This window comes from Podarcis filfolensis (assembly GCF_964270895.1).
Source record: "Podarcis filfolensis genome assembly, chromosome: 2".
In the NCBI taxonomy this organism is placed as follows: Eukaryota; Metazoa; Chordata; class Lepidosauria; order Squamata; family Lacertidae; genus Podarcis; species Podarcis filfolensis.
In genome coordinates, this window is record NC_139605.1 from 19,987,431 (window position 1) to 20,009,732 (window position 22,302).

Genomic DNA, 22,302 nt, shown 5'->3' on the forward strand with positions numbered 1-22,302 from the left:
CTGTAGGTGAAAATCGTAAACTGGCTGAAGATACTAGTCAAAGATTGGAAGAACTTGAGAAAGAAGTAAGACCACTCAGCAAACAAGTTGGAGAACATCAGATTTACTTTTTGATGACAGAACTGCGAAACAGGGAGACCAACTTGAGGATACGGTCAATACCAGAGGTGGAAGAAGATAATTTTATTGAATTTCTAACTAAGGAATTTGCCAAGTTTTGGAAGTTAGAGGAAAAAGACTTTAAAATTGTATCTGCTTTCAGGCTTGGCAGAGTCAGAAGGACAGAGAAGCCCAGAGATTGTTTGATAATACTGAGATCAAAGGAGGAAAGGGACAAGATTTTGGGCCTGCACTACGAAAAGTCACTAGACATTTTGGGCAAGAGTATTGAAATCTACAAGGACATTCCTAAGCAGTTGCTGGACCTTAGATCTAACTACACGGAATTGGCAAGACTGTTGAGAAGCAACGCAATTATCTTCAGGTGGGAGTTTCCACAAGGATTATCCTTTACCTACAGAGGGAGAAAGATCAAAATCAAAACAGTGGAAGATAGAGACAAGTTTTTGGGAGCACACGGAGAAGACCTCCACAAAGGACTTGGATTGCCAGCGCCAGAACTTCCAGGGGAGCCCGCCCCCTCGGATCCTCAAGGACCGGAGAACAAGGTACCACCCCAGAAAGAATAACCAGACCTATCCAGGATGTCTCTGCAGCTTTTGAGTTGGAACATAAATGGCTGTAACAGTCCCGAAAAAAGGTCTAAAATTTTTCATATTTTAAAAAAGGAACAATTGGACATTATATGCTTACAAGAAACACATGTGATTAGGCTTCATAGAAAGGTGTTAATAAATAAAAGGCTTGGTCAAGAATTTATATCATCGGATACAGTTAAAAAGAGAGGTGTAGTGATCTATGTAAAAGAGAGCCTTTCACCAAAATTTCTCTTTAAAGATGAAAGTGGAAGAATCCTCGCAATAGAAGTACAGTATCAAGGAGAAAAAATTTTGATATTAGGAATTTATGCTCCAAATGAAGGAAAATCGGATTTTTATAAGAAGTTGCACGAGATCATGCTGGATTATCTGGATTACAACAACGTCATCATGATGGGGGACATGAACGGGGTCGTATCAACAAATATGGATAAGTCACAGAACCAGAACATTACTAAAGAGGGAAGACTACCTAAGACCTTTTTTGAAATGACTGACAATATGGACTGGGTTGACATCTGGAGAGTTAGAAACCCCCTGGGAAGAGAAGGAACATTCTTTTCTGAAGCTCAATTGACTTGGACACGAATCGACCAAATATGGATAACTAGAAGTCTGGCACCTAAGGTGAGGAAGGTGGAAATCTGCCCCAAAACATGCTCCGACCATAACGCCTTGAGAATGGATATGACATTGATCCCAATCGGCTCCTTTAGATGGAAGATGAATGATGGCCTGTTTAGAGATCAAAGAATTGTAAAGAAGGCCCAAAAAACCTTAAAGGACTATTTTGAGATTAATTTGAACACTACGGTGGAAAAAAGAACTATCTGGGATGCAGGTAAAGCTGTGATGAGAGGGTTCTTGATTCAACAGAATTCCTTAAAGAAAAGACTGCAAAATGAAAAGAAAGATAAAATTCTGGAAAGTATCAAAGAGTTGGAGAAGAAGTTAAGATCTAACCCGAAGTCCCAACCGATTCTGAGAGAAATCAAACTTTATCAGGCGCAATATTCCAAGCTGATAAATCAGGAAATAGAATGGAAGATTAAAACAATGAAACAAAAAACTTTTGAATCGGCAAATAAATGTGGGAAACTGCTAGCTTGGCAGTTGAAAAGGAGACAAAGATTAAATACAGTAACAAACTTAGAGGTTGAAGGAAGGAACATCCAGAACCCGGGAGAGATTAGAAAGTGCTTCCAGAGGTATTTTAAAAAGTTATATACTCAAGGGCCACAAGATGAAATAGAGATTACACAATTTTTGGAGAGAAATGGATTAGCAAAGCTGTCAGAAGAAAATAGAACAATTTTAAATGGCAAAATAACACGACAAGAGATTGAACAGGCCATCCTGAGTCTGAAACAGGGCAAATCACCAGGGCCAGATGGACTGACCTCTAACTACTATAAGACATTGAAGGATTATTTGATACAACCTTTGTTGGAGGTCAGTAATGAAATAATGGAGGGGAAGAAGGCGCCTGAATCGTGGAAAGAAGCATTTATCACATTGATTCCAAAGTCAGAAACTGAAAAGACACAACTCAAAAATTACCGTCCCATCTCCCTTTTAAATGTGGATTACAAAATATTTGCAGATGTTTTGGCACGAAGATTTAAGAAAGTTTTAAGTGAGATAATCCATAAAGACCAGGCAGGCTTTCTCCCGGGCAGACATATGTTTACTAACACAAGGAACATCATAGACATATTGGAACTTTTACAAACAAACATAAACACTAAAGCAGTTTTAATTTTTATAGACGCGGAGAAAGCCTTTGACAACATTTCTTGGAAATTTATGAAGGGGAATTTAAAAGAAATGGGAGTGGGACGGGGGTTTGAGAACGGGATTGAGGCAATATATTCAGAACAAAAGGCTAAACTGATAGTTAACAATGTGGTTACAGAAGAGTTTAAAATTGAAAAAGGTACACGACAAGGCTGCCCGATTTCCCCATTACTGTTTATTTCGGTTCTGGAAGTGCTCCTGAATATGATTAGGGGGGACCGGTTGGTGGAAGGGATTCAGGTCGGAGCGAAACAATATAAACTTAAAGCTTTTGCAGATGACCTAGTTCTGACATTACAGGAGCCGGAGTCTAGTTTGAAAAGAGTACTACAACTGATTCAAAACTTTGGTCGAGTGGCAGGATTTAAGTTAAATAAGCAAAAAACTAAAGTTTTGGGGAAAAACATGACAGATATTGAGTTGGAACAGCTTCAGAAAGAGACAGAACTAAATGTGGTTAAAAAAGTTAAATACCTAGGGGTAAACATAACAGCAAAAAATCTGAGTTTATTTAAAGATAATTATGAAAAATGTTGGTCAGAGATTAAGAGAGACTTGGATAGTTGGTCAAGACTAAAACTTTCTTTGTTAGGCCGAATAGCTGCCATCAAGATGAATGTATTGCCAAAAATGTTATTTTTGTTTCAGACACTGCAGATTGTAGACAAGACAGAGTGCTTCCGGAAGTGGCAGAAAGATATTTCTAAATTTGTCTGGCAGGGCAAAAAGCCCAGAATCAAATTTAAAATATTAACAGATGCGAAAGAAAGAGGGGGCTTTGCCCTGCCAGATTTAAAGTTGTATTATGAAGCTGCAGCTTTCTGCTGGTTAAAAGATTGGTTACTTCTTGAAGATACGGATGTCTTGGATTTGGAAGGTTTTAATAATGCGTTTGGATGGCATGCATATTTATGGTATGATAAAGCTAAGATAAATAAGGCCTTCAAGAACCATATTGTCAGAAAATCAGTTTTTAATGTCTGGACAAAATATAAAGACTTACTGGAGAATAAAACTCCGAGGTGGCTGTCACCCCTGGAGGCTAAGGCTCGGAAAAGAGCCAATATGGAGGCCAACTGGCCAAAATATTGGGAGATAATAGAAAAGGATGGTGACAACTGGAAATTGCAGAGTTTAGAAAAGATGAGAGACAAAGTGCGAGACTGGTTACACTATGCTCAGATTAAAGAAGTGTTTAAAAATGACAAAAAGCTAGGATTCCAAGTGGAAAAGTCAAAGTTAGAAACTGAACTGTTAGAACCTAAGACTAAGGTACTTTCAAGAATGTATAACTTGCTGCTGAAATGGAACACACATGACGAAATGGTAAAATCAACAATGATAAAATGGGCGCAGGATATTGGGTATAATATTATGTTTGAAGATTGGGAAAGGTTGTGGACCTCTGGGCTGAACTTCACTGCTTGTAATGCGTTGAAGGAAAATGTGATGAAAATGATGTATAGATGGTACATGACCCCTGTTAAACTGGCTAAAATATACCATTCGTCTGATAGCAAATGTTGGAAATGTAAGGAAAATGAAGGAACATTTTTTCACCTCTGGTGGACCTGCCCTAGAGTGAAGGCCTTTTGGGAGAAGATATATAATGAATTAAAAAAGGTGTTTAAATACACCTTTACTAAGAAATCAGAGGCCTTTCTCCTGGGTATTGTCGGCCAGAGTGTGTTAAAAGAGGACAGAACATTCTTTTTGTACGCAACAACAGCAGCAAGAATATTAATTGCCAAGAATTGGAAAACTCAGGAGCTACCCACTGTGGAAGAATGGCAGATGCAACTGATGGACTATATGCAATTAGCCGAGATGACCGGCAGAATTCGAGACCAGGGAGAAGAAAGGATGGAAGAAGACTGGAGGAAATTTAAGATTTATTTACAAAAATATTGTAATTTGGCTGAGTGCTGAATTGGATGCCAGTGCAGACAATTGTCTACCATTAAATTAGATTTAAGGCTGAATTATATGTCAAACTAAATTAAGATTATTAATTAAGATGAGTTAAATGATAATTTGTTTGAAATTAATTTAATAATGATGTAAGTGTATGCGGGAGGTGTGGGGGAGTCCCATGTAACAATTGAGAGATGTTAAATGGACAATGATAAGTGCTTATCTAATATATGCTTTATTTGAAAACTTTAATAAATATATTATAAAACAGACTCTCAAAGATCGCCGCACAACCGTACTACTTTTTGTTTGGTAAATATATGCTCTAGATTTGGCTTAATTCTCTTGATTGTTTCTTGCAGACATGTTGTAGGTTAGCCATTCCCCCATCCACACTTGTTCTCAGGTGTATCCGTATTGGCAGAAGCATAGCTGTCAACTTACAGATTTGAAAATAAGGGACCAGCAGCCTCAAAAATAAGGGATCAGCAGCCAGAATAAGGGATTTTCAAAGCACAGGTATGTTCAACTTCTGAGCCCCTCCAAGCCACAGGCAGAAAGCCCAGCCAGCAGCCAAACGAAGCCTCAAGCGGTGGTTCCCATAGCGCAGCAACCCGGCAAAGGGGATGCAGCAAGGAAAACCACTGTCACCTCTCCGCTGGGAAGCACTGAGCAAAGGCGAGTCCCCAGACAATGCAGCCGATTTGATCGGCACAAGGCATGCAAGCTCCACCCCCCAGTCGTTCTTAGACTCCTTATTGGGTGAGCAACGCAGCCAAGCAACACAGTTGGAGCCTCCCTCCTCCCAGGCTGGCAGGGAGGGAGGGAGAGGAGCTGCTTCCATTGAAACCCAGGAAATTTAAGGGACATCATCAATAAGGGACAGCAGCGGGACACAGCGCTGGGATAAGGGACCTTCCCGCAAAATAAGGGATAGTTGACAGCTATGGGCAGAAGGGAGGAAGCAGACAGATTTCCAAGCTGCTCTATGGCATGGTTGGGGCACAATTCTCTAGGGTGCATATGCACTTTGGCACTATCCATGCACACATGCCAGTGTTACAAGCTGGGAGAAAACAATTGGGGGAATATGCGAGTTTCTTTCTAATTGCTCGCTAAGAAAGCTAGTAAATAATAAGCCAGTTCTAAATTGCACGTCAGACGTTCTCCACATTGTGTTAGCTTACCATATATTTAGAAACTGCACACTCGAAACAAATCAGTATAACTCAAAATCTTCAGAGAATAAATTATTTGGTGGTAAACCCAGCAATCTGATGCTAAAGATGGTACCAATGCAGAGCCCATTCAGTAATAATGAGTGGGAATTCCAACCATCAGAAATATGGTCCTTCAACACCATGACACCAGTTTAGCTGTCCTAGATCTGTAGGCAACATTCTGTTCTCACAGCAGCCAAACAAATGCCCATGAGAAGCCTGCAAGCACAACCTGAAGGCAACAACCCCCTCCCCACTTTTGAGTCCCAGCAACTGGCATTCAGACGCATACTGCCTCCAAACAGTGGAGGCAGAAAGAGACTGAAAGGCTCTGGTAGCTTTGGCATTTTATGTTATACTGTATAAAACTAAAAGGGAAGGCAGACTCTGTTATGCAAAACAAATGTTTAGAATGTTAACATTAACGGTTTTAATGTTTTGTTTGTTTTACTGGTTAGAATAATTTGCACAATTTGTTCATAATACAAATGCAAAAAGCTGCCTTGAGTTTGGAAACATGAGATATAGACGTTTTAACTGTGCTCACTTGCCTAGGGGCTTTGGACAGCAACCCCCCCTACTCTTCATGGGAGCAATTTTTCCAACTCTTTTGAAACTGAGTGGGCGAGGGGGTTTAAGGAAAAACAGGGTGCACCAAACAAACATTAGCTCAATAAAATAAATTTGCTAGTAGTCTGTTTTAAGTGGACAGCTGACCTGAAGCCTGCAAGGAAATGTAAAACAGACAGCTTGGTCAGTGCTTGATTTGCTGTTATGTATGTCAAGTCAAAAGCATTGCGCAAAGGAGAATCTGGGCTTGCTCTGCTGAGTCCTTTTTGAAAGGTACATCTGACCTTTAGGTCAGCACTTCTGTGAAGCAGCAGATGGGAGATGGTTTCCTTTCATAGCAGAATTTCAGCATATATGCTTGAATTGCTCACTATTAGGGGATATTTGGAAGCAAAGGTGAATATGAATATATATATACCCTAGGTCTTTTAATCTTAGTTTTATCTCTGGTCCATTATGCTACCTTTATCTGCTGTTTTAAAAATAATATTGTTGTTTCACAATGTATTTTATTTAGCCACTCATTGTTTTATTTGTAAGTTGCCCTGAAAATATGTGTTTTTCCCCTGCTGAAGGGCAGCACATGAATTCTTAAATAAAGATGCAATGGTGGTGGAGGGTGCTGCTGTGCAGCCGAGTATGGGGGCACCAACAAGCTATGGAAATAGAAGGTGATATTAAGTCTGCCCCGCTTCTCAGTATTGCAGGAGGGCACCTGGGACTTCCCAGTGACCTGGCTGTGGGAGGGATGCCACCCACGTCATAGGGACTCCTGGCCTCGTGACGCCCCCCCCCCGGCTGACCAATCAGGATAGCTAGGGGCGTGGCCATTAGCAGTTTAAACAGCAACATGGCCAGGGGGTGACCTCCTTTCACCTCCTCATGTTTATGTTGCTTGACAGCAGCCTTGCTTTGGACTAAGGTCGGCTGCCATATTGTTGGGACCAGGTAGGAATTTTTCCGCTTGGCAAACTGGCACCAGCCATTTGGTTTTCGCCTACCTTGTAGCAACTGTCACAACTTTGTAAGGTTGGGGATTGGGTAAGCCTTGTTTATGGGAAGGGAGGTGGTGGCCTCCACCTGTCCCTCCAAAGTTAGGGTACCCGTTAAAGGGATCTGGGGGCGTGGTTCCTGTCCGAAGCTTGGCCGTGGGCTAGGGCCATGGCACGACCCCACTGGGACCCTGGGGGTGCCCCGATTTGATGTATATAATAGGGCTCCCCATACCTCTGCTTTACCCTTAGGAGACTCCCTGCAGATGGGCAGGAGTCAGGATATAGTCTGGTTTTACCCAATGCCTAAGCCAAACCACTCACATCTGTAACCAATAAAGTTGTGGCCTATTTTATCCCATTCACCTAAACATTCGTGTCTGTGTGTTTGTTAGCTAAGGGAACTGCGGGGCCCAGGGCCTCGCTATGCAAGTTCCCGTTGGGATGAGCCACTTAGCTGTGAAGTTCCCAAAGTTGAGCTTAGGTGACATTCCCTTAGCTGAGTTTGTGTGCAGTTTTAATGCCTCATCTAGAACACCTAAAGCTGTCTGGGGCTATGGCCAGGAGGAACCACGTGGCAGGACAATGGATGGCGATGGAATAAACTGCCCATGTGGAAGGTTTCGTTCTAACGTCTGCCAGTGAAAAAACTGCCAAGCAGCAGGAAAGCTGAGATTTCTCCTGAAGTCATTATTACATTAAACGTTTTTGGATCCCACTGTGCGAAATCAATGGCATACATGTCTATGAAAATTCCCCGCCCTCCCCAGCTGACGAACTGCACAGCCAGGCACAGATGCAAAAAAGGAAAAGGAGTAACAGCTTAGTTATGAGCAGCACAACTCTAAATAATGAGCTTAAAATGAGCTAAGCCATTGCCTTCTTCACATGAGGCCACATTCTCAAAACAAACTCCCTATATTCACAGCAGCTAGAGACTAGGGCATTGCCCATTTGATACACTGGGAAGTCTAATACATCAACCCAATTCCTGCTGCTTTCCCTATCTACCAATAACATATAATATATACAATATTCTCCCAGAGGCCCACGCTGACAGCTGCAGTCTGCAAAATGCCTGTCACTTGGAGGAAAACTTTCTCATCTTTTTGCACCAGATGCAGGAGGTGAGAGACTTGGATTTCAAAGGGAACACATTTAACTGATATCCTTCCAAGACTTCACTGCAGTTACTTAATGGTAGGAAGATAATTAACCATCACTGTGATCCCAATCGAACAGCAGTGTTTATTGGCAACCAGATATGTACAGATGAACCAGTGTAAATGGAAGAAGCAATATGCTGAACATGGCTGATGCAACATTCTGCTGAAATGTGGCTTGTTAATACGGCAGATGCCAAGTGTTCTGCTATATGAAAACTTACATTTCACAATGCCGTATAGGAACATAGCTAAGTTTTCAAGCAATACTAACATATTTTGCTTTTAAATGATTGGCAGGTCGTTTTTTACACACACACACACACACACACACACACACACACACACACACGGGCACCTGTCCAAAGCAATTTTTCCAATATAGTAGCCAGTGTTTCAATTATACTTCAATATGAGTTTAATATTTAAATCCCAGCCTGCCGATAGACTTCCTGGACTACCTTATGTAAATCCTTAGCTCATGGCTGCGCTTTCTCCTTCAGTAAAAAAGGAAATTAGTTCCATGTTATTCAAACCAAATTTTCTAGTCATGCCATACTAGAATTCATACTCCTATTCCGTGTCTGAATTTGCCACTGTTGGTGCATCTAAAGTGCCTCTAGGCTGTCACTATTTTGCAGGAGGGATTCAAGAGCATACCATATATTTAGGTTTGGGCAATTAAAGTGGACTAATAATAGTATTAGCCACCTCAGGCGCCACTTCCATAGTCACCTAAGTGAAAAGGGATTTGGGGTAGCATTAGTGTGGGAAAATGAGCTGGCTCCATAGGGAAAGAGCCTTCATTTTCAGAAGTGAGTGCTCTAACCATGGAAAGGATAGGTGCACAATTTCTGGGGTTCACAGGGGAGACAGATGGAGGGAAAGTAACACAGCTAAGCAGAGGGATAGATTTGCCAACATGCCTCAAGTGCACCAAACAATGCCCCACCCCTCCCTTCCAAGGCACTAATACAGTGGTACCTCGGATTAAGAATTTAATTCATTCTGGAGGTCTATTCTTAACCTGCAACTGTTCTTAACCTGAGGTACCACTTTAACAAATGGAACCTCCTGCTGCTGCCGCCGCACGATTTCTGTTCTCATCCTGAAGCAAAGTTCTTAACCCGAGGTACTATTTCTGGGTTAGTGGAGTCTGTGACCTGAAGCGTTTGTAACCTGAAGTGTCTGTGACCCGAGATACCACTGTAAAACTATTCCCACAATAAGTGACCCCCAAACAGTCATGCTTTCATGGGGCAAAGTCATTTACTAGAGACGTGGATAACTAGTGTGTCATTCACAACAAGTGGAGAGCCAGGATCACACCGTGGTTAGAGCGCCACAGGAGAGCCTGTGTTCAAATTCCTGCTCAGCCTTGAGGCTTACTGGGTGACCTTTTGCCAAGTCGCTATCTGATACGGTTCTTTTGAGGATAAAAATGTGTTCCTTGGAGGAAGGATAGGATAAAGATGAAATTAATACAGTAAATCACTGCATTTCCTATGGTGATAGTGGCTGGTTCATGATCACCCAGGTGAAACCATAGCACCTGGAAAGGTCCCCCGTAGCTATGAACAGATGCAGATGCAATGATCAGTCTGACCCCCACACTCTGATGGGAATAGAAATATCCCAAGTACTTACTCGACTTAGAGAAGCTTCCGAAGCCATCCAAAATAGATTTCAGAGTTTCTTCAAACTTATCTAAGGAAAAGTGCAGCTGCAAAATAAATAGTTTGGTGAAAGACTTAATATTTATTCATTTCCCTTATGGTGTTTTCAGTATAGTCAGTGTTTCCAGCTGAATCAACAAGCATTCAAACCAAAGGTTCAATTATATTTTATCATAGGGCATGACAAAAAGGCAAATGCTCTATTAATTAGAAAATAGGAGAAATGCATGAAACATTTCCCACCCCTGCTTCCAGCTTATAATCTGGATTCACTTACCCTTTGAAGACTCTCTTTAGTGTTCAAAATAAAGGTGTTTAAAAGCTCGCTGAATGGGAGATACACAAAAAAACACGAAATTTGTATGCAAATTAGTCAAACGCAAATACAGGGAAAAGCCAAGATTAATCTCACGAGACAGCATGCACCACACAGCAAAATGTAGATTTAACACATTTTAATTCCTCATTTAAGTATTTATCTCCATGGAACTTTCACCTCTATAGTCAAGTAAATTCCATTAGCAAGAATCCCCAGTGAACTTGTTTTTCTGAAATGCTGACAGATGGCAAGTGCTAAATCAGGGGTTCTAGTAATTGTAGGAGAGCTTGTTTCAACAAGTCAGTTTTACCTGCTAAGATCTGATGATGGGAAAAAAGAAAATGGGGGGGGGAGGACATGGTAGGTTTGTGGAAGAGGAAACATTTGAAAACGGTGCCAGCAACCCGAGGAAGTGAAGGAATAACAAATGAAAAGTGAACTGGAGAATGTGTCTGGGAGGTATTCCTTCTAGGTAGGTGACAAATGCAGAGGAAAAGATTGAGATTGTGGCTTGGGAGCCCTTACCTGGGTGAATGAAGGACACTCATACAGTGGTACCTCTGGTTATGTACTTAATTCGTTCCGGAGGTCCATTCTTAACCTGAAACTGTTCTTAACCTGAAGCACCACTTTAGCTAATGGGGCCTCCCGCTGCCGCTGCGCCGCCAGAGCACAATTTCTGTTCTCATCCTGAAGCAAAGTTCTTAACCCCAGGTAGTATTTCTGGGTTAGCGGAGTCTGTAACCTGAAACGTATGTAACCTGAAGCGTATGTAACCCAAGGTACCACTGTATTTGGTGAAACTGTGGCAGAGATAGTTACAAATAAAAAACCGGGGGGCGGGGGGTAGAGAAATGTTTCTAAGAAAGGTTGTACCATCTTGACAATGTAAAGTATTGTTGTATGTACCATTTTACATCTGTGTGCACTGGCTAATAAAAAGCCACAAAGTACCAGTTGCAGTTCCTGTAGCACAGGTCACACACATTCAGAATTTGTGGAGACTTGGGGCCATCCTAGACCATTTTGCTGCAGGAGCCAAAGGACAAGGTGGTGCCTCCTAAATTTTCTACATACAGAATCTGACCATCTGGCAGGTGACCTTACTTCAGCTTTGGCAATAAGACAACATCCTCCACTTAACCTCAGGGCAGCCAGCTAGCATAGGAGGCGCAAAACGCCAGGCTATGGTAGGAAGGCTGAGGGAGAAGTGTGGGGATCTGCTACATTCACTAAACATGTGAGGAATCAGGAACACTCCACAGAGAATCCAGTGAGGAACAAAGATTCCTGCACAGCTCAACAAGGGAACAAAGCTAAAATGGCAAGATTCTTTCCACCAAATGATTTTTATTTTAGAAGGCCTGCTGGATGGCCAGATGAGAAACCACTGCTCTCTCATTATTGGTATTGCCGCAAAACTTTCTACAGAAGTAGAAGAAATCCAGATATGCTCCCCATTTAAAATAATAATAATAAATTTTGCTCCTCAAGCTGTTTTTTAAAAAATGATTTATCAACACCATTATTATTAGTGAAATATACTCAGAGTCGCAAAGTGATTTCATGCTCTTTATTCAGCTCATAGTGGTGAGGAGGAATGAATGAAAGTCCCCTCAAAGTATCTGCTTTATATACATTATTTACACAATGGGCTGCACATGATTGGCTAATTCCGGAATTCTACTGTAAGCCAATCAGGTTGTGGATTCACTTCTATCTGGAGCATGACTGGGTGGTTCCTGCCAACCAATCATACTGCTGCATTGTTCTAGGACCAATCAGACTGCTGCATTCTGAATCCTATTGTTCTAGGACCAATCAGACTGCTGCCTTTCGGGTCCTATTGTTCTAGGACCAATCAGACTGCTGCAGTTTGGATCCTATTCAACTCAGTACATAACAATTAGTTTTTGAGTGATTATGGAACTACAGAGACAAGTAAACAATAACAAAAAAAAATCAGTATTATAGTCAATATGCCCTAATTTGTGCCCACAGGCACAACAGTTATTGAAATCTTTTTCATTTGCTCCTAGTCTTGCGGAAAATTGATGAGTGGCAAAGATGAACCATATTCACGACAGGGCCTGCTTTCAACAAAGAAAACCGAAACCAAGGAAATCTACTGAGGCCACGAGAGGTGTCACTGCAAATTAATGGCATTGTGCTGACATACTGGAGCTGATGCAAGTGTGATTCCAGAGTCTGTCTGAAGAAGTTTTTACAATCCACCCTGTCTCCAGCACGCTTTCACAGTGCTCGCTAGCTCTGGAAGACAGAATCCAAATTGTGCAGAATATTTCATGGCTAGAAACTCAATACAGAGGTAGAGATTGCACCCTTTAAAATATATGTGCTCCAAGCTGAGACCAATAATCTTTTGAGACATGTCAGAGCTACAACAATGGGCCTGGTGTGTGGCTGAGAATAACACTTTGCAGAGCCTCACAATGGGATAGGAATTTTGAAGACTATATCAATAAAGGCAAGACGTGAGGAAGGAACTGTACCCTATGCAGCCCACATAGAATATCAACCCTGTTACTTCCCAAGGTACCAGCCGAACTAGAGAAGATGGTTCGATGTGGGGTTATAGAACCAATCATGGAACTCACTGACTTGTGCACGCGAGGTGCCAGTTCCGAAAAAGGATAGTACCTACATATGTGTGTGGAGTTGAAACAGCTGGATAAAAACCGTAAAAAAGAGAAAACTACATTCTTCCCACCACGGATGACATCATTCCTCAGCTAGCAGGTGTTAGGAGTGACGGATAGTCTACTCATGACCCCAGGGTAAAATAACAAAAAACAGACTGTTAATAGGTGTTCATGATTTGTTCTTTAGCTCACTCCTTTGCTTCAGGACAGTTTATAACTCAAAGGAGGGGAACTATGATACTGAACAGACAGGCAATGCCTTATTGGTATGGCATGAAAAGTGAAACTAGAGCCAAGACTAAAGGACTTACAAGGTACACGAAAGGTCTGCATTCATGAGTTTGTTAGGTCTGCTGTATAGTCACTTTTAGACAATAAAAGAGTTAGTGTTAATCCACCGCAGTATCTGGCATTCATTAAACAAGGAGAGGGAGATATTGCTAGTGGCAGCAATGCTGTCATGCTTTTCATTGTCCTTTTTAAAATAAAGCTTAAAGGTACGTTCTCTTTCAAGAATTGTACAGCAGGAGAAGAGGCAGAAGCATAGGTGAGAATTAAAACATTTACAACACTTAGAATATGCATGAAATGGCATGAGCACTAGAATACAGTGGTACCTCTGGTTAAGAACTTAATTCGTTCTGGAGGTCCGTTCTTAACCTGAAACTGTTCTTAACCTGAGGTACCACTTTAGCTAATGAGGTCTCCCGCTGCCGCCATGCGATTTCTGTTCTCATCCTGAAGCAAAGTTCTTAACCTGAAGCACTATTTCTGGGTTAGCGGAGTCTGTAACCTGAAGCGTCTGTAGCCCGAGGTACCACTGTATATGAAATGAAGCTATGTTTGTCACAGAGAAAACATCACAAAGGAAAAACAGTGGCCTGTTTAGCATTGTGGTGAACCCAGTCTTAGAATGTCTCAAAACAAAGGAAATGTCTGATCACCTATGATTGCGTGGGCACACAGAAATTACAGAGGAGAAAGTCCTGCTTAGTATTTCAACTGACAGGAATATAATGCAACAAAATTACTACTGTATATTGACCTTTTACAAGAAGGGTGCATTTATTACTATGGGAAATGAGCTTTCTCAATGCTCATTTCTCAATCCAACTCCTTTTCACCTGTGGAAGTCTTCCATGTGGGGTGGGGTGGAGTGGGAGACAACATGTCATCAAGAGGTTCAACACGAAGTCACGTTACTGACACCATGGATAGGTGTCATGTAAAGATACCAAATTACCGTATTTTTCGTCCCATAGGACGCACCTAGGTTTTTTTTTGGGGGGGGGGAAATAAAGGAAAAAATTTTCCCCTTTATTTCCCCCCCAAAACCAGGTCGGGGAAACCGAACCAGGTTGAGGAACAGCGGGATGGCGGTGCTGCGCCTCCCTGCTGTCCCCCAAGCTTGTGGGGCTGGCTGATGTCTGCCCGGCGCGCGGGGCGCTCTGCTTCAGGGTGCGCCGCGCACCGGGTGGCAGGCTGCTATCCGCACCGTGGGGAGCCCTGCGGGGAACTCCTGCAGGGCTCCCCACGCTGCGGATGTCTGCCCGGCGCGAGGGACGCTCTGCTTTCAGGGCGCCCGGCGCTCCAGGAAGCAGGCTGCGGATGCGTTCCCGAAGCGCCGGGCGCTCTGGGAAGCAGGCTGCTATCCGCAGCCTAGACAGCCCTGCGGGAACTCCCGCAGGGCTGCCTAGGCTGCGGATGTCTTCCTGAAGCCTGGAGAGCAAGAGGGGTCGGTGCGCACTGACCCCTTCGCTCTCCAAGCTTCAGCGAAAGCCTGCATTCGCCCCATAGGCCGCACCCAGATTTCCCCTTCATTTTTGGAGGGGAAAAAGTGCGTCCTATAGGGTGAAAAATACGGTAGATTAGAGCTAACTTGGCAGGCTCTGCGTTGTTTTGCCTTGCAGTTCTCTCTCTAGCAGAAAGTAACCTACACAAGGGAAGCAGAGTTGCAAAGCTGGCCTAATGGGCCTTCACTCTGAGGTCTCAGGGCAGGTTACAGTATTAAAGCACAATATTAAAAGCAATTTATAACCATAAAAATAAGGGGGCCTTAATAACATACACCTCAAATGTCAAAAGCCTAGGTAAAGAGGTGTATTATCAGCATCATCTGAAAGTCATATAATGAAGGTGCCCGGAGTATAGGAACCAACTCCTAGAAGAAGAAGAAGTTTGGATTTGATATCCCGCTTTATCACTGCCCTAAGCGGCTAACAATCTCCTTTCCCTTCCTCCCCCACAACAAACACTCTGTGAGGTGAGTGAGGCTGAGAGACTTCAGAGAAGTGTGACTGGCCCAAGGTCACCCAGCAGCTGCATGTGGAGGAGCGGAGACGCGAACCCGCTTCACCAGATTACGAGTCTACCACTCTTAACCACTGCTCCACACTGGCTCACCACACTAGGGGCTTCGGGGGCTTCGGCTCTCCCAATAAAATGTTTGAGGGGACTGCTCCTTCCCCCAGTTTATGGACAGTGCCATTCAAAAGGTGTGCGTGAACCACATCTTACCCCCAATATTTTATTCAAGAATATAGTTCTTAACCTGCGGTCTGAGGACCAGCAATGGTCCTTGATGTAGTTTCATACAGTCCTCAAGACTTCAGTGAAAATAACAGAGGAAAAAGGTTGGAGGTTTTTTTAAGTAAGTTCCAGATGCAGGCAGTGGCGTAGCGTGAGTTGTCAGCACCCGGGGCAAGGCAAGAAATTTGCGCCCCCTAACCCGTGGATTTGCCCTAACCCCCAGATGTTGCGCCCGGTGCGGCCGGCCCCCCCTGCACCCCCCACGCTACGCCACTGGATGCAGGAACTTACTTTGTAAACTATAAACTGAAAAGCTGCCTGCCTTTTCAGTACCTCAAATTGCTGCAGTGGAAAATTTCTCCTCCAAGCCCACAGAAAGCTTTTTTGGACTGTGTTCCTAGAGGACAAGCACGCCAATTAATTTTAATTTAGAAGCAACTTCCCAAGAGCGGCCGTAAGGAACAAAGTTGTGGTGATTTGTGAAGAGCAAGCAAAACAGAACCGTGATACTCAACACAACCAAGTTTCTTCCATTTTAACTGAACTCTAGATAAACTCATACCACACAGTGAACTTGTCAATAAACTAGGATGAAAATTAAATTTGGAAATTAGAAGGCAAAAGGTTTGAAAACCCAAGATAAAAACAATGTTGTAAAGAAAATAATTTGATGTCAGGGAATCAGGAGCAGGAGCAATGGGGAGAGAGGAATGGGAGAGCGAAGGGGAAGAATCCGAGGGCAGCGTAGGGGAGTATGACAGTGGCCCGAGAGATTCCATGAGCTTCTCCAGCGAATCAGAAGATTCCCAGAAGGGGGCGCCGATGGTCAGGGCAAGGGGGGTCCCAGGGGGGACGCACCAGAAACAAGGAGCCAGAGGTGAACCCCAAAGCAGCAGTGGAGGATCGGGACCAGTTTCCCCACCAGAGCGTAGTGGGGGGGAAGAGTCACATGTGTCAGGGCCAGCGTCTCCTCCAGAGAGGGAGTCAGGGCTGACCACGCCTCCACCGGAGAGTGGAGGAACGGAAGGGAGGTCAGTTGCAGCTAGCCCCCCCGAAGGGGGAAGCAGTGACAGCAGCAGTGAAACGGTCAGGAGGAAAGCTGCTGGCTGGGCGCGCGCGCCAAGTTCAAATGTGCAGGCGCGCGGAACAGCAGGAGACCCGGATGGGGAACCAGCTCCTAAAGCCCACCGGAGGGAGGGAGACGGCTCAGGGGAATCAGCCTCAGAGGAGGCTAGGAGGGGCGAGACCCCGGCGGGCAGGCGGACCCAGAGGAGGAAAGAGCAGCGGAAAAGGTGGAGCAAGGCTAGAATCTTAAATTGGTGTCAAGGGGGAGGAGACTCAGACGGAGCATCAGCGGTCTGACAGTTGAGACGTAGAGCTGCGCGCTGCGGCTCTGGAAGTGAAACTGAACTTCAATAAAGACTTTTATACTTAACAATGAAGCAGCGTTGGTCCTTTGTGAGCTGGGACCTAGGGTAGCTCTGACATTTGATTTTACACAAAACCATCAAAACAAAGTTGCAGATCTATAATAATTTTATGCCGGATATTATTTTTGTGTAGGGGCTGTATCCATTTGAATAGAGAATTCTTGTAGAGGAGAGAGGTGTCCATAAACATTTGATAAACTTTATTATTTACAAGATGAGGAGCCTCTGTTATAGAAAGCCATAGCTTACCTGTTGCTTAATCATTCTGCCACCCAGAGGGGCCTTCCAGTCTCACATGATGCACTTAGGCACAACCCAGTTAAAAGGACAGTGTTCCCACAAGGGGAGTCCACTGGCTTTCAACTGGGGTGCTGGGACCCAGTACTTACTGGATGTGGGTCACAACAGCAGCACCGCCACCACACAAATATATTATTAAAAAGAAAGGCCTGGGTTCCCAAATCCTTGTTTGGGTTAAAAGAGGGTCTTGGATCAGGAAAGGTTGAAGACTACTGACTTAAATTAAATGTCCTCCTTTGTGTTGCTCAGTGCCAGAGCAGAAGGCCAGCATCTCTCTCTCTCTCTCTCTCTCTCTCTCTCTCTCTCTCTCTCTCTATCTATCTATCATCCATCCAACCAACCAAACAACCAACCACCCTTCATGCAAAGAGCTCAGGCTGCTTCACAGCATAAAAACACAAAATGAAGAAACACAAAATACATAACAAAAACAAGAACAAAAGGGGGGGGACGGACCTCCACAATCCCCTCTCCCAAAAACACATTTAAAATGACATATAATCTTAATCAGCTTCTTCCTTTGGGGGGGGGCAGGAGAGGAAGCATTTGGGGGATAAGGCTGCAGTGTGCATTAGAAGGTTGACCTTTTCCTCTCCAGCTGCATTTCCCCCCTCTACAAACTTCACCCCCATCTACACAGTTGTTAGGCTTGGGGGAGGAGAGAAGCTTTAATCGGCCGCAACTGGCATTGAGGCTGTGAGTAGGATCCAAAGATGCCACAGGCCAGGTCTGGTCCATGGGCTGCCAGTTCCCTGTCCCTGATTAAGAAAGAACAACATCTTCAACAGGGGCAATTGAGAGATGCCAAATACAGTTCCAGATTTGTATTTGTTACATCATGGCAAAGGGCTAGTACTCAAGTTATCCTTTGAAATGCTGCTCTGTGTGGCATAAAAGAGGCATGGCCTCACAGAGACTTCTTTCTGCTCAGCCCTGGCTGCTGACAACGCAACAGAGAGGTATACAGTGGTACCTCAGGTTACATACGCTTCAGGTTACATACGCTTCAGGTTACAGACTCTAGAAATAGTGCTTCAGGTTAAGAACTTTGCTTCAGGATGAGAACAGAAATCGTGCTCCGGTGGCGCAGCAGCAGCAGGAGGCCCCATCAGCTAAAGTGGTGCTTCAGGTTAAGAACAGTTTCAGGTTAAGAACGGATCTCCGGAACGAATTAAGTATTTAACCTGAGGTACCACTGTATAGGCACAAGCTCTGCAAGCAGCAACAAGATCAGTAGCTGAAGTGGGGGGAAACGTGAAAGGTGGGAGTTGGGGTGATAATGAACAGGACACGTAACTTCAGATAGCAGGAATGGTAGATGAGAATTGCCCATGTGAAATCCAATCAAAAGTGGTCAAGCATATGTTAGAACTTGCCACATGTAGGGGGGAAATAATGGCTCTTGCATTATATGTGGGCTCAGAAAAACCAAAAGGGAACCCTACATTGAGAGGACAAAGCTCAAAGGCAACAATTCTCTGCAGATGTAGATGATAATGATAAGGGATGATGCTTTGGGTAAGGGGGATTATGACAGAACAAGAAGAAATTGCGTAAGGTTGTTTTTTAAAACAATAAATCTGCATTTAGAATTTTCTCTAAATGTTTATAAAATCAGACGGTTGTCAATCTTGCTTTTAATTTGCTTGTGGATAATGTTTCCCAATAGATTTTCAATGGTTGTCTTATCAGAAGCTTTTCAATGTATTTTGTCAGAGGAGAGATAATCATTTGAGCAACTACAATTGCCTGAAGTCTTTCCATCAAAATATAGCTTTCCTACAAGAACACACACTTTTTTTTCATATTTTTCTCGCATCTTTTTTTCTGAACATAATATGTACCAAATTGGAATTTATTCATCACTCCACAGGGGGGGCGGGGAAATCATTAAAATCCCTCACACTTGGTTCTGAAGTTATTACATAGCTTGCTGAAGGGGGAAAAAAACTTCTGTGGTTTTTCTTAGGGTCCATCCTAATCCTCTCTTACTAACAAAGCGTGTATTAAAGAATGCCATAGGGAGGCTGCAATATCAGTAGAACACACAGCTCTAAAATGCTTGTTTATATGATAAAGGTATACATTTTAAAAACACATTCATTCCCTCAAAACATACCAATCATTCTAATCATGGCCTACTTTTAATCAAAATGTAAAGAGTAGTGTAGCAGTGCTTTTGTTCAGCCGTAAGGCATTTCTCTGCATTTTTTTGTTAGAAAATTCCTCCCTGCCCCTGAAATTCACTCGAATGGAACTTGACAAGACAGACTCCTCTCCTCCTGACAAAGAGCAGATGGAAAGTTAATGCCTATTAGGCGAAGGCAAACATTGTACACTCTCATTTTTCCCTTGAGAGGATCTGCTATATAGCCAATTCCCTGTTCAGACTAATATACATTTGTGTTTGGATGGTGCTGTGCAGGACATATTATCATTGAACTGTAGAGTTGAAAGGGACCACAAGGGTCATCTAGTCCAACTCCCTGCGATGCAGGAATCTTTTGCCTAACGTGGGGCGCAAACCCATGACCCTGAGTTTAAGATCACTATACAGTCGTACCTTGGAAGTGGAATGGAATCCATTCCAGAAGTCTGTTTGACTTCCAAAATGTTTGAAAACCAAATCACAGCTTCCGATTGGCTGCAGAAAGCTCCTGCAGCCAATCAGAAGCCATGGAAGCCGCGTCGGACCCTTGGGTTCCAAAAGAACATTTGCAAACCAGAACAATCATTTGTGGGTTTGCAGCATTCAGGAGCCAAAACGTCTAAGTTCCAGGGCATTCGGAATCCAAGGTACAACTGCACTCTGGAAACGATCATACTTAGCACCCTTCCACTTCCAGAGTTTGAAGTCGTACCCCTCTGAATCCCAGTTGCTTAGAATCTTATGGGCTTCCCATAGACATTTGGTTGGCCACTGTGAGAACAAGATGCTAGACCAGATGGGTCACATGCCTGATCCAGGAGGCTCTTCTTCTTATGTTCTCGTTGTTTTAGGGCATGTCCACAATATATATATATTTCCAGAGGGACTGGATGTACTGAATGGCTCCATCTAATCCTCAAAAGTCACATGGCAACTTAAGGCAGATCCCTACTAGCCCATGTAGCAAATGAGGACACTAATGGCTATCAAAGTACACACACACACACACACACACACACACACACACACACACACACACAGACATTTATAGGGCTCATTGTAGCCAGGGGATCAAATCCTCCAGCAGCACAAAAACAGAAAGCAGTAGCCTACACAGCAAAATCTTTATGCTTTATGTACGGAGGGAAAGCCAAACCCATATTGAAAAAGGAGTGCTTTTCCACTGAGAATGCTTTCAGACAACCTGCTTATTCAGTACTCATCCTGATTTGGGTAGACTTGATGACACTCGTTATTTAGGAAGCATTCACCTTGATTTGTTTGTGGGGGAGGTTAGATGATGTTGCATTGAGCAAGTGATACCTCACAATTTCCAGTGCATTTTCCCATCACTTGCTGCAAAAAGTCCAATCTTTCAGGGAAGTGGGTTTGCTGAGCAAGACCTCTCAATCAAATGTAACTGTGCAACCTGAATTTGCCAGTATGTGATTGCATCCCATCCAAAAATAGTAGTAATTTGGAAGCACCAGTTCAGGCAACAGGAAAGAGAAGAGAGCTGCTATAGCCAGGGGTGGCACCCTTTAAAGGCCTTCTGCTAGTCCTGCCCCTGGGCATCCGCCAGATGCAGTGACTGGCTCTTGAGCCACATCAGCCCATGACCACTCCTGGCTTTCTGTCTGCACCATGCTGGGTGCACAATGTGATCTGCTGCAGAGAGGGTGGTGAAGTTGCATTAACAGTAGAACCTTTTAATGAGGGTGAAAGAGGAGAGTACAAAATATGGTTTGAAGCTCAACATCCAAAAAACGAAGACAGTGGCCACTGGTCCTATCACCTCCTGGCAAATAGAAGGGGAAGAAATGGAGGCAGTGAGAGATTTTACTTTCTTGGGCTCCATGATCACTGCAGATGGTGACAGCAGTCACGAAATTAAAAGACGCCTGCTTCTTGGGAGAAAAGCAATGACAAACCTAGACAGCATCTTAAAAGCAGACATTACCTTGCCAACAAAGGTCCGTATACCGGTAGTTAAAGCTATGGTTTTCCCAGTAGTGATGTATGGAAGTGAGAGCTGGACCATAAAGAAGGCTGATCGCCGAAGAATAGATGCTTTTGAATTATGGTGCTAGAGGAGACTCTTGAGAGTCCCATGGACTGCAAGAAGATCAAACCTATTCATTCTGAAGGAAATCAGCCCTGAGTGCTCACTGGAAGGACAGATCCTGAAGCTGAGACTTCAATACTTTGGCCACCTCATGAGAAGAGAAGACTCCCTGGAAAAGACCCTGATGTTGGGAAAGACAGGGCGCAAGGAGAAGGGGACGACAGAGGACGAGATGGTTGGATAGTGTTCTCAAAGGTACCAGCATGAGTTTGACCAAACTGCGGGAGGCAGTGGAAGACAGGAGTGCCTGGCGTGCTCTGGCCCATGGGGTCACGAAGAGTCGGACACGACTAAATGACTAAACAACAACAGCTGTCAGTGTGGGAGTGAGACCTCTCTACTAAACAGTTTCTTAGCCAAGCTGCAATGATATTTATGGGGGGTGGAAATCTTGTAGGACTTATACACAATTGTATTCAACAGAAGGAAGAGTCAACTGATTTCACAGCTGTTTGCTTACTTATCATGTTTTTCCTTGATCTTTTTCTTATTCTCTTCAAATTGCTCCAAGACACCTTTGAATCTTCCAGCTGGAAAATTAAATGGTCCTTTTTCCTTTCCATCCCCTGCAAAGAGCTGTGGTTTAGACTGGTATTTGGCAAAAATACTGGGCTCATTCTGTTTTTGAGAGAAAGAGAGACAACATGGGCTAAGATTTAACATGCATTAACAGAAAGACAGATAAAGCATCACCCAGGCTATAGCAACTACACTTTCACTAGCCTCTTTTTCAGGA

General features: G+C 43.6%; 1 protein-coding gene across 20 annotated transcripts in view; it reads right to left on the reverse strand.

Annotated features, from left to right (window-relative positions):
- IHO1 (interactor of HORMAD1 1) overlaps positions 1–22,302 on the reverse strand; it is a 54,990-nt gene that overhangs the window by 11,164 nt on the left and 21,524 nt on the right. For all 20 annotated transcript variants that reach the window (XM_083601450.1, XM_083601459.1, XM_083601452.1 and 17 more), the window contains 3 exons: positions 22,027–22,184; positions 10,329–10,377; positions 10,023–10,098 (listed from right to left, as the gene is read on the reverse strand). In XM_083601450.1, coding sequence (XP_083457576.1) covers positions 10,023–10,098; positions 10,329–10,377; positions 22,027–22,184 — 283 coding nt within the window. The remainder of the gene's footprint in view (positions 1–10,022; positions 10,099–10,328; positions 10,378–22,026; positions 22,185–22,302) is intronic.